This window comes from Nerophis ophidion, linkage group LG27 (genome assembly GCF_033978795.1).
Source record: "Nerophis ophidion isolate RoL-2023_Sa linkage group LG27, RoL_Noph_v1.0, whole genome shotgun sequence".
Classification (NCBI taxonomy): domain Eukaryota; kingdom Metazoa; phylum Chordata; class Actinopteri; order Syngnathiformes; family Syngnathidae; genus Nerophis; species Nerophis ophidion.
Window position 1 is genome coordinate 35,022,590 of NC_084637.1, and position 12,840 is coordinate 35,035,429.

Consider the following 12,840-nt stretch of genomic DNA (forward strand, 5'->3'; position numbering starts at 1 on the left):
GGTCAGTTTTTTAATAATGTGTGAATTAATCCAAATAGTTTTAAAAAGTGCATCCTGTTACAAACATGTGATTGAAGTCATCTTAACCGTCGCCGCCATGTTAGCTGATCTATGCCCCCGCTGTCTGAAAAAGCCAAAGTTTAACTTGTGAATCAACAGTAAAAGACAAAATCAATAACATTTCCCTTCCCCACAGTTTGTGCAAACTATCACTGTCATCTACACTTTTCATCATGAGGACACTTTTCATCTGCTTTGTTTTATTGTTCCAGCTCATCGGGGCACTCAGCACTGAAACACGGTAAGTTTTTTGATTGATTGATTGAAACTTTTATTAGTAGATTGCACAGTACAGTACATATTCCGTACAATTGACCACTAAATGGTAACACCCCAATAAGTTTTTCAAATTGTTTAAGTCGGGGTCCACGTTAATCAATTCATATGGTAAGTGTGCCTTATTTTCTTATTTAAATCCAACATCATTTCAAGCTTTCATTAAAAAAAAGTGCGGCTTGCGTCATACACACGCACGTACTTTACAACAATTTCCTCTTCTTTTGTGCAGTGATCAAATACTGTCCATCACACCGACAACACCGGTTCAAGTGGACATCTTGAAGAACATCTCCACTCAATATGAGGTAGAAATGATTTGTATCTGTGTTTTCCCCCCTAATATCTACACACTATGTTTTTCAGACCGCATTGTGGCAGCCTGTACACCACCAGTACATCCAAGAGGAAACGCAAGTTCACCTCTTTGTTCCTGCAAACAGTTCAGCCGTGGTCAAAGATGTGCTGCAGCAATATAAAATAACACATGAGTATGTTCCCAGTGTTAAAAAAATACTACAGAAGTACCTCAACTTACAAGCATAATTGGTTCTGTGACAGAGCTCAGATCTCAAAACTTGTATCTTAAATCAATGTCGCACATTGAGATTGAAATCAATTGATGCTTGGCCCCAAAAACAGCACAATTGTAACATGCAATGTGGCTTTTTAAAAGAACAACAGACTTTTACATAAGAAATACAGCATGGAAAACAATCCATCCATCTTCTACCGCTTATTCCCTTTGGGGTCGCGAGGGGCGCCTGTGCCTATCTCAGCTACAATCAGGCGGAAAGCGGGGTACACCCTGGACAAGTCGCCACCTCATTGCATGGCCAACACAGATAGACAGACAACATTCACACACTAGGGACCATTTAGTGTTGCCAATCAACCTATCCCCAGGTGCATGTCTTTGGAAGTGGGAGGGGCCTATCCCCAGGTGCGTGTCTTTGGAAGTGGGAGGGGCCTATCCCCAGGTGCATGTCTTTGGAAGTGGGAGGAAGCCGGAGTACCCGGAGGGAACCCACGCATTCACGTGGAGAACATGCAAACTCCACACAGAAAGATGAGCCCAAAAACAATACAATAGAATGTATTACAAACAACTAGAGTAGTTTTTTATAGTAATGTTACAGCATTTATTTTGGAGAGTGGATTTCTACGGTATCGCCTTCCAGCTGCTTGGACGTCAAACACGTCATCAGCAGCTTCTCCATATTTTCATGGATAAATGTCCCCCAGTTATGATATTATTTCAACATCATTGGCTGGCGTTAGACTCATTCTGCTTCAGTATGGTGCAGACTAGCAGCTATATACTTAAACTGCTTCACCCTCGGTCTTGTTTTTGATCATTTCTTTCTTTAATTCAATGCATATCATCCACTTTTTCTTCTCAGCAGTGTCCTTGACACTCATTTTCTTTAATTCCCATGGTTCCAACAGAAAGTTATGTCAATCACGAGTAAGACCAGATATTTTGGGTGGATTTTACATTCGATAGGTCAATTCATGGCGGAGATGCTTGGAACTTAAACCATAACAATTAGCCAAGAGGCAGTTCTTATCTCAAAACATTCTTAAGTTGAGTTATACAATTTCCTTTTGCTTCAGTTTTTGATGACTAACCACCTGTGCGTTCTTCAGAGTGTTATTGGACAACGCCAATGAGTTGATCGAAATGCAGACGAGGAACGACACGACGGACCCTAGAAGCAGCACGTCTTTCTACGAGCGCTATCACAGCCTGGAGGATGTATGCCTTCCACTGCACTAGAGTTCCGTCGCCATGGTGATTACCTGATCATCTTTTCTTGTCGCCTCTGAAGATCTATCATTGGATCAACAGGACCACAAAGGACAACCCCAACACAATCCAAACTATTCTCCTGGGTTCCTCCTATGAGAAGCGCCCACTCTATGCTCTTAAGGTAAGCGTGTTTGTCTTACTCCAATGCAACAGTCTCCAAAAAGGGCATTTATGCATAGATTGTCTCTTTGAAGATATGACACATTGACACCGTTTAAAGTAGTCAGTGCACATGTTGTACGCGTGGTCTTAAAATGTCCTAAAATCTCATATAAAGTGTTATATACGACAATGAAAGGTTTTAAAAAGTATAATAATGTTATGTCGGATCAGGACCCAGATGTGGAGCCATCTTAGAGGACAGCATTTGTAAACACTGAGTAAATGGAACAATAATAAAAAGTCGGGACAAATCTGTGTCAAAAGATGCCAAAACGCTGCGACTTGTACTTATTTGTCTGTGTGAATGTATAATGGATCTGACTTTTTTTCATTACGGTCTTAAAAAAATCTTAAACTATAATCAGGGTTTCCCCTAGATTGCCAAGATACTTAATTGCGTGGTCAATATGACGTCATCACAATAGTTACTATGATGCATATCTTTTCTTTCAAAAGGCAAGAAAATGTGTACATACAATACATTTTAAACAAGTCTGTTATGATTTATCACAGATTCAACATATATTTTTTATACATAAAATGATTTTGCCTTATTTCTTAATTTTTACCGCTTATTGTACAATTTACTTTGTTGATTGTTTTATTGTAACAATTTCTCCAATTCTTTTAGTCACTCTTTCTTTATTAAAAATGACTGGCAACAAATCTACTATTCATTTATGGTGTTATTGTAGACTGTATTGGGGATTAGAGACTCTTTACTTCTGTTGCTCCACGTCCGCGACAAAAAACGAGCTGCACGGAGCCTGACGTCACACTTGCTTCGCGCTGCTGGGAGCCATTCTCTCCTTAAAAAAGCCGCTATTTCCATCTTAAATTCTGAAGATCGCTGTGTGTGGGTATATCTGGGATGTATTAAAGAACTCCATATCACAGACATGCTGCCTCCAAGCTAGATAACCTTGTGCGTATGGCTTACGACATCACAACATCCGCCTTCGTCTGCGCTGTTCCAATAAGCAAAGTACGTCTTCAGCAGCCAAATTTTCAGTGCATCACTAGTCAATAGTACACAAATAATAAACTATATATATATGTATATATATATAAATTAGGGCTGTGCATCTTTGGGTATCCCACGATTCCATTCAATATCAATTCTTGGGTCACGATTAGATTCAAAATCAATTTTTTTTTTTCAATTCAACACGATTCTCGATTCAAAAACGATTTTTTTTCCCGATTAAAAAGGATTCTGTATTCATTGAATACATAGATTTCATCAGGATCTACCCCAGTCTGCTGACATGCTAGCAGAGTAGTAGAATTTTGTAAAAAGCTTTTATAATTGTAAAGGACAATGTTTTATCAACTGATTGCAATAATGTCAATTTGTTTTAACTATTAAACGAACCAAAAATATGACTTAATTTATCTTTGTGAAAACATTGGACACAGTGTGTTGTCAAGCTTATGATTGATATCAATTGAACTGCCTGGTGATGTTAATGTGCATGTTAGTTTGTTATGATGATCATTTTTCTCATGGTCTGTGATTACACCGTTTGGGGGTGGGGAGGATAAGGGAAGTTGGAAGTTTTGTGTGTCTTGGAGTGAAAAAAAGACACGGAAGAAAATACTTGTTGGAATTGTAAGCATACCTCTATCAATAAAAGCTAAAAAGAACGTTGGCTTTTATGTGAATGTGAATGTTGTCTGTCTATCTGTGTTGGCCCTGCGATGAGGTGGCGACTTGTCCAGGGTGTACCCTGCCTTCCGCCCGATTGTAGCTGAGATAGGCGCCAGCGCCCCCCGCGACCCCGGAAGGGAATAAGCGGTAGAAAATAGATGGATGGATGGGCTTTTATGTCTTTTTCTAGATGCTACAATACTATACATTATGAACATACTGTAGGATGTGGCGCACCACAATCAAATACATGAAGGGAAAACCCTGATGACATTTGATTTGTTGAAAGCTACTGAGATGCTGTTGTACAACTGTAAATATACTTTCCCCGCAAAATGTAAGTATATACGATAAGTCACATGCTGGTAACAAAGGTGAGTACACCCCTAATGTCCACATTGTGCCTAAAGTGTGTATATTTTGTCTAGCTACTATTATTTTTAGCACTTTAAAATGTGGACATTTTCACTTATGCGTGTAAAGTGCTTACTTTCGTTGCGACATAATTCGCTGTGTGTTGACTTATTTTGAGTTGACAGTAAATTCAAACCGATATCAAAGTTTTGCACTGATTTGAAATTGTATCAAAGTGTCATTTCTGTGGATATGATTAAAAGATAGATGAAATATTGCGAGGAGTGTGTTCACTTTTATGAGGTACCAAAGCATGTTTTGTTCTGCTCTCAGTTGTCACTTAACAGTGAGAATAAAAAAGCCATGTGGATAGACTGTGGGATCCATGCCAGAGAGTGGATCTCTCCTGCCTTCTGCTTATGGTTCATACAATATGTGAGTACATCACCTTGGTATGTTGGCTTTATCCACAAATCAGACCAGTAAGACATTGTCATCCACCAAAGGCCTTGGGTTTTTACAAACAAAACCAAGACATAACTGAAATTTTGGACAACATGGATGTGTACGTGCTGCCTGTGATGAACCCTGATGGATATCACTACACATGGACTACAGTAAGTAGGGCGGCAGTCTCAACTCACATTAGATGTTGGACTTATGCATGCTTGTTTTGTGTCTCAGAACCGAATGTGGAGGAAGAATCGGTCCACCAAAAGAGGCAGCTTGTGTGTTGGGGTTGACCTCAACAGGAACTTTGATGCAAACTGGTGCAGTAAGTCTCCTGATGATGCGATACATCTTTGAGTAATGACTTAAATGTCTCATTAATAATGATCATTTGGAATTAAATGAACACATCTTTTTAATGTGTCATTACTTAATTTAATGTAAAATTATATTTATTTAACTATATAATTCATTATTGCAATTAGGGTTGTTATTTTTTGGGCCCCACACTGTTAGATTAGATTCTTAGGTGTAACGATTCAATTCAGAATCGATTGTCGATTCAGAATCGATTGTCCATTCAAAATGATTCCAAATTCAAAGTCAATACTTTTTTAATAACATTGGGAGCCAGGTCTGTGGTTAACTACATTCCTTCATGAACTAGATAAACAGCTCTGATACATTTCTGTATTACTTAAAACAAAACTATTTTTGTTTACTAAAATTCTACCCAGACATTTGATACAGTAAATACAAATAAGGCAACAAGAGAAGTATCCCACAAAGGGCTATAGAAGTAAACTTTGATTTATTGATTGATTGATTCATCTTTTTTCAAGTAAATGTGTACAACAGATACAAACATCTACATCAACAATATGATTTGCCTGAGTGCAACGATGTTTGCTTTTCTTTTAATTGATTAAGAATCATTACAAATGAGAATCCAGATTAATTAAAAAATCATTTTTTTTGACACCCTCGATTGCAATATTGGAAAATTATTTATGTATTTATTTCATGATGTATTAATTATCTCATGTGTAAATGAACTATTTCATGATTTAATTATTTATTGTATAAACCTTTGTGGCAGCGTCAAATTCATTTTATCGGTCAAAGACAGTGGGCGGGGCTAACACCTGATCTATTCTCTTTAGCCGCATATTTTCAAAAACTTTAGAAGTTGCAGGCTTCAGAGCAAAGCAATTCATTGGCCGAGATTTGTGTTAGTCCCGCCCACTCACTTTGATGGCGGATTTTGACAGATAAAATTAATTCATGACGCGCTGAGGGACAGGCTCATAAAATAATTAAACAAATGCTTAAATAAGATTTGATTAAAGAATGAAAAATCACAAATTCATTAAATATTGAAGTAATAAATTAAACAGTTAAATGTGCTGTAATACTAAACCAATTAATGACACGTTTGATAACACATTTGTGTTTATATCTAATGACAATGATTTGTGGACACATTTAAATGATTATTTAAAGATGTATTTATTTGACTCTCAATACCTGCTGACATATTTGTATGCTTTTTGTTGGCCACTAGCGGAGGGCGCCTCTGACGACCCTTGCAGCGAGATCTATTGCGGTGCTTTCCCAGAGTCAGAGCCTGAATCTGAGGCCGTCGCCAATTTCCTGCGCGGTCACAAGGACAGCGTCCAGCTTTACCTCACCATGCACTCCTACTCCCAGATGCTGCTCTTCCCATACTCCTGCACCTTGAAGGAGGCCGAGAACCACAACGATATGGTGAGTATGTGTCGGTCAGCGACCAAACCGCTCTTATTTTTGAAGGGACGATGAGAGCTGGCGGAAATACGGTAAGAAATTAATAGTTAGGAAATAAATGACATTTTTCAAAATATTAGGGGTGCGCGATAAATACCGGACAGATAATTGTGAGGAATTAGACACATCTAAAAAAATGATCTGGCAAATAGAAAAATGTAATGCATAGGCAAGATTAACCATGCTGTACTGTAGGTGGGTTAGAGTCAGCAATCAACGCTTCTTTACTTCTACTTTTATTATGTGTCGACAAGTGGGAAGGAGACGGCACGACAACAGAAGGTCTAGCTCAGTGGTTCTCAAACGGGGGTACTTGAAGGTATGCCAAGGGGTACGTGAGATTTTTTAAAAATAGCAACAGTTCAAAAATCCTTTATAAATATATGTATTGAATAATACTTCAACAAAATATGAATGTAAGTTCATAAACTGTGAAAATAAATTAACAATGCAATATTCAGTGTTGACAGCTAGATTTTTTTGTGGACATGTTCCATAAATATTGATGTTAAAGATTTATTTTTTTGTGAAGAAATGTTTAGAATAAAGTTGATGAATCCAGATGGATCTCTATTACAATCCCCAAAGAGGGCACTTTAAGTTGATGATTACTTCTATGTGGAGAAATATTTATTTATAAATGAATCACTTGTTTATTTTTCAAAAAGTTTTTTGTCATTTTTATATCTTTTTTTCCAAATAGTTCAAGAAAGACCACTACAAATGAGCAATATTTTGCACTGTTATACAATTTAATAAATCAGAAACTGATGACATAGTGCTGTATTTTACTTTTTTATCTATTTTTTTCAACCAAAAATGCTTTGCTCTTATTAGGGGGTACTTGAATCAAAAAAATGTTCAAAGGGGGTACATCACTGAAAAAAGGTTGAGAAACACTGGTCTAGCTCAACGGGTTTTATTGAGCACTTGATGAATACGTGGGGTGTGTATGCTACTATGTGTGTAAATGCAATACTATGTGTGGAAATTAACCGGATGTAAATGCAGGAGGGTTTGAATGTGGCAGCAACCAAGTCCAGAGGGGAAAAAGCAAGGAGGTCCGTGGTCCGAGTGGGGGTCGTGGGGCAGGAGAGAGGGGTCCAGAAATCCGAGCGTGGGGTCGAGGATCGAGGAAGGCAATCAAATCCCGGGGGGGAAGATCAGCAACAGAAGCGCACAGCTCAAGCTGAGACATGGACGACTGTGGGGACAGGAGATGACAAGGACAAATCAGGGCAAGGCACAAGGGAGACAAGCGAGCGAGAGAGAGAGCAGGAGAGGAGTCAGAGAGGAGAAGCTTACTGTACACAGGGCTACGTTTCGACAAGGAGTAGTCAGTGGAGAGACTCTCTATATTGTCGCTTCTTGTCAGTTCCAGGTGCGTAGATTGCAGATTGCCCCCGGCTGTGGCGGCGCGCAGGTGCGGTCTGCGCGGTGAGCACGGGATCATGTTTAACGAAGCTCTCAGCGGATCTTCTAGGTCAGGGGTGCCCATTACGTCGATCGCGAGCTACCGGTTGATCGCAGAGGGTGTGTTAGTCGATCGCCTGCCAGGCATTTAAAAAAAAAAAGACCTAAAAATTAGTGATCATCAGTCTTAACCAAGACGTCACTTTTGTCACTTGATTGACATTCACGACACCTGAGGGTCTTGTGAGATGACACTGGCTGCTGCAAGCTCATTATTAAGAAAAAGTGATAAACAGGAAGGCGAGAAACACTTTTTATTTCAACACACAGTATGCGCCGTACCTGCTGTCAAAACTCTAAAGACCGTCTGCACAGTTCCTGTCTTCACAATAAAAGCGCTGCTTCCTCTTGCCTGCGCTAACAAAATAAGTGTCTCAGAAAGCTGGCGTGCACAAGCTAGCAAGCTACAGAGCTAATGGATTTCTTGTAAAGTGTATAAAAAGGAGTATGGAAGCTGGACAAATAGGATGCCAAAAACCAACCACTTTCATGTGGTATTGGACAGAAAGGAGGACTTTTGTTCTCCTCCATTTGAAAATGCCGACGTTATCCGCACTTCTGTCGGATTCCAATCAATGCAAGTCATCAGAATCAGGTAATACTGCAACTTATATTCTTGTCTTCATGAAAGAAAGGACTCTATATGTGTTAAACTTTGTTGCATTATGATTAAAAACCTTTAATCTGTTAACAAAAACATATGTTTCATAAATAAATCATATAAATGATATATATGAATGAGGTAGATCCCCTCGACTTGGTCAATTGAAAAGTATCTCGCGTGCACAAGAAGTGTGGGCACCCCTGTCCTAGGTGTGCACGCAGAAGAGGGAGAAGCAGACTGCGTGTGTGCCGCAACAACCTTCGCCATGTCGTAGACGGCCTGTCGAAAACTCCCCTCTGAGCTCATTGTAAACAAACGCGATGTTGTGCATGTGGGACTTCCTCACTGTTTTGTAGTAGGGGTTGGCGATATGCATACTTGCCAACCTTGAGACCCCCGATTTCAGGAAGTGGAGGGCGGGGGGGCGTGGTTGTGGGCGTAGTTATTTACAGCTGTTGTGTGCGCAGTTGTGCACTGCCCTTTCTAAAGTAGATGTCATTGTCACATATGCATGATTGATTGAAACTTTTATTAGTAGATTGCACAGTACACTACATATTCTGTACAATTGACCACTAAATGGTAACACCCAAATAAGTTTTTCAACTTGTTTAATTAAGTCGTGGTACAAATATATACTATCAGTCATCATACAAGTTAATCATCATAGTATATACATTGAATTATTTACAATCCGGGGGTGAGATGAGTAGCTTTGGTTGATATCAGTACTTCAGTCATCAACAATTGCATCAACAGAGAAATGGACATTGAAACAGTGTATGTGTGACTTAGTAGGATATGTACAGCCAGCAGAGAACATAGTGAGTTCAGATAGCATAAGAACAAGTATATACATTAGAAATACATTCGATTATTTACATTAGGTTATTTACAATCCGGGTAGATGGGATGTGAATGGAGGAGGGTATTAGTAAAGGATTGACGTTGCCTGGAGGTGTTGTGCTGGTGTATGTACAGTAGATGGCAGTATTGTCCTGTTTGAGAGTGTCACATGCTGTTTTCGGCAGACAAACTGCCTTACGGTAGAGTGGTAGAGGTAAACGTGACTGCTGTTGTTGTGTGCTGTTACTGCGCTGAGAGGACGTTAATGAAACTGTCTAACAATAAACCCACATAAGAAACCAAGAACTCGCCCTCGATCATTCCACAGTAATAACATCATCGGGCAGACACACTCTCAGACACGTCACTCAGGTCCTCATGGAGCTGGAGGGGGCGTGGCCTCCAGTTCCGCCTGAATTTTGGGAAATTTTCGGGAGAAAATTTGTCCCGGGAGGTTTTCGGGAGAGGCACTGAATATCGGGAGTCTCCCGGAAAATCCGGGTGGGTTGGCAAGTATGACGACATGGCCAAAAATCTAGATTGTGATGTGTGTTACACCCTCCTGCAATAACCATTACTGGTATTATCACAATCTATATCATCATCTATAGCTGCTGACGTATGGAGTGAGATATTGCCTAATTTCCAGCTGTATTGTGTTTTTCAAAACTATTAATAATCTACTTGTTAATTTACTGTTATTTGGTTACTTTTTTGTTGTAACATCATGTGTGTATCTATGCTTACTTATTTGTGTGTTGTTAGATACTTTACATTAGTGGTGAGTGACATTACAAATGTGAATCTACCCAATACCAAGTGGTTCCAGGGGCAGTATTGCTCACACCAAAGCTGATACTGATGCTTCAATTTGTTAAGATCATTGAATGATTCCACTTTTGAACCCCATTATAATCAGGCAAAAACACAGAATGACAGTGCAACAAAATCAATGAAATACTTTCATTCTTTCCTACTAATGATTGAAATCCTTAGTTTTCTTGCCCTTCACCTTTGTCCATTGACATATTTACTGAGTTTGGAAACAATTAAAAAAACGACAAAATATATTTTTGATAATATCAATCAATCAATCAAAGGTAATTTATACAGCCCTAAATCACAAGTGTCTCAAAGGGCTGCACAAGCCAAAATGACATTCTCGGCTCAGAGCCCACATCAGGGCAAGGAAAAACTCAACCCAATGGGATAACAATGTGAAACCTTGGAGGGGACCACAGATGTTTACATTCAACAACTCTAGCTTGTGGTTAGCAGTTATTGTATCCTCCTCAATGTGTAGTGTAGCATGTTTAGCTATTCCCCGTCCTCCAGTGATACACATTATACAGTAGTGATATTTCAATAATAGTAAATAAGAATTATTTGCCATCATGGAGGCAAGGGCTGCTGACTTAGAAGTGGTGCCTAATAAAGTGACCTTTTGCTCACGTACTGCCTGCCTTCTCTGCATCCCAGGATCCCACCAACAATGCCACGCTGCAACCGTAATAAAGTGTTCATTAATTTGGCACTGTCCTGAATAAATGAAAACACAAATAAAATAAATCCATAACAACATTTTGATAGTAAATTCATTGATTTAATTTATTTACCATATCTTTATTTACACAACCGCTCAATGTTATTTACAATTAATAAAACAAGTTGTGTTTATTTTAAATTTTCCATTTCTACTTCAAGATGGAGATGGTCCAGGAAGCTTCACAAGCCATCAGAAGATATTACAGAAACATGTACAAATATGGGGCAGGAGCCAAGACAATATGTGAGTGACTCACAACTCATACTTCCATGTAGTGATGGCCTAACTCTCCTACTCACAACTCATACTTCCATGTAGTGATGGCCTAACTCTCCTACTCACAACTCATACTTCCATGTAGTGATGGCCTAACTCTCCTACTCACAACTCATACTTCCATGTACTGATGGCCTAACTCTCCTACTCACAACTCATACTTCCATGTACTGATGGCCTAACTCTCCTACTCACAACTCATACTTCCATGTACTGATGGCCTAACTCTCCTACTCACAACTCATACTTCCATGTACTGATGGCCTAACTCTCCTACTCACAACTCATACTTCCATGTACTGATGGCCTAACTCTCCTACTCACAACTCATACTTCCATGTAGTGATGGCCTAACTCTCCTACTCACAACTCATACTTCCATGTACTGATGGCCTAACTCTCCTACTCACAACTCATACTTCCATGTACTGATGGCCTAACTCTCCTACTCACAACTCATACTTCCATGTACTGATGGCCTAACTCTCCTACTCACAACTCATACTTCCATGTACTGATGGCCTAACTCTCCTACTCACAACTCATACTTCCATGTAGTGATGGCCTAACTCTCCTACTCACAACTCATACTTCCATGTAGTGATGGCCTAACTCTCCTACTCACAACTCATACTTCCATGTACTGATGGCCTAACTCTCCTACTCACAACTCATACTTCCATGTACTGATGGCCTAACTCTCCTACTCACAACTCATACTTCCATGTACTGATGGCCTAACTCTCCTACTCACAACTCATACTTCCATGTACTGATGGCCTAACTCTCCTACTCACAACTCATACTTCCATGTACTGATGGCCTAACTCTCCTACTCACAACTCATACTTCCATGTAGTGATGGCCTAACTCTCCTACTCACAACTCATACTTCCATGTACTGATGGCCTAACTCTCCTACTCACAACTCATACTTCCATGTAGTGATGGCCTAACTCTCCTACTCACAACTCATACTTCCATGTAGTGATGGCCTAACTCTCCTACTCACAACTCATACTTCCATGTAGTGATGGCCTAACTCTCCTACTCACAACTCATACTTCCATGTACTGATGGCCTAACTCTCCTACTCACAACTCATACTTCCATGTACTGATGGCCTAACTCTCCTACTCACAACTCATACTTCCATGTACTGATGGCCTAACTCTCCTACTCACAACTCATACTTCCATGTACTGATGGCCTAACTCTCCTACTCACAACTCATACTTCCATGTAGTGATGGCCTAACTCTCCTACTCACAACTCATACTTCCATGTAGTGATGGCCTAACTCTCCTACTCACAACTCATACTTCCATGTACTGATGGCCTAACTCTCCTCACTCCTCTGCAGACCTGGCTCCCGGTGGGTCTGATGACTGGGCGTACAATCTTGGCATCAAGTATTCCTTCACGTTCGAGCTGCAGGACCGCGGGCGCTACGGCTTTCTTCTGCCACCGTCCCACATTTCCAGGGCGTGCAATGAAGCGCTACTTGCTGTGAAGGTCATTGC

General features: G+C 39.9%; 1 protein-coding gene across 1 annotated transcript in view; it reads left to right on the forward strand.

Moving 5' to 3' along the window:
- The first annotated feature begins 34 nt into the window (after positions 1–34).
- The window catches only part of cpb2 (carboxypeptidase B2 (plasma)), a 13,012-nt gene continuing 206 nt past the window's right edge, over positions 35–12,840 (forward strand). The window contains exons 1-11 of the mRNA XM_061889457.1: positions 35–301; positions 569–644; positions 703–827; positions 1,987–2,095; positions 2,169–2,270; positions 4,650–4,751; positions 4,823–4,933; positions 5,001–5,091; positions 6,331–6,533; positions 11,200–11,284; positions 12,681–12,840. The exon at positions 12,681–12,840 is cut by the window's right edge and continues 206 nt beyond it. Of these exons, the coding sequence (XP_061745441.1) occupies positions 234–301; positions 569–644; positions 703–827; positions 1,987–2,095; positions 2,169–2,270; positions 4,650–4,751; positions 4,823–4,933; positions 5,001–5,091; positions 6,331–6,533; positions 11,200–11,284; positions 12,681–12,840 (1,232 nt within the window). The 5' untranslated portion in view covers positions 35–233. The remainder of the gene's footprint in view (positions 302–568; positions 645–702; positions 828–1,986; positions 2,096–2,168; positions 2,271–4,649; positions 4,752–4,822; positions 4,934–5,000; positions 5,092–6,330; positions 6,534–11,199; positions 11,285–12,680) is intronic.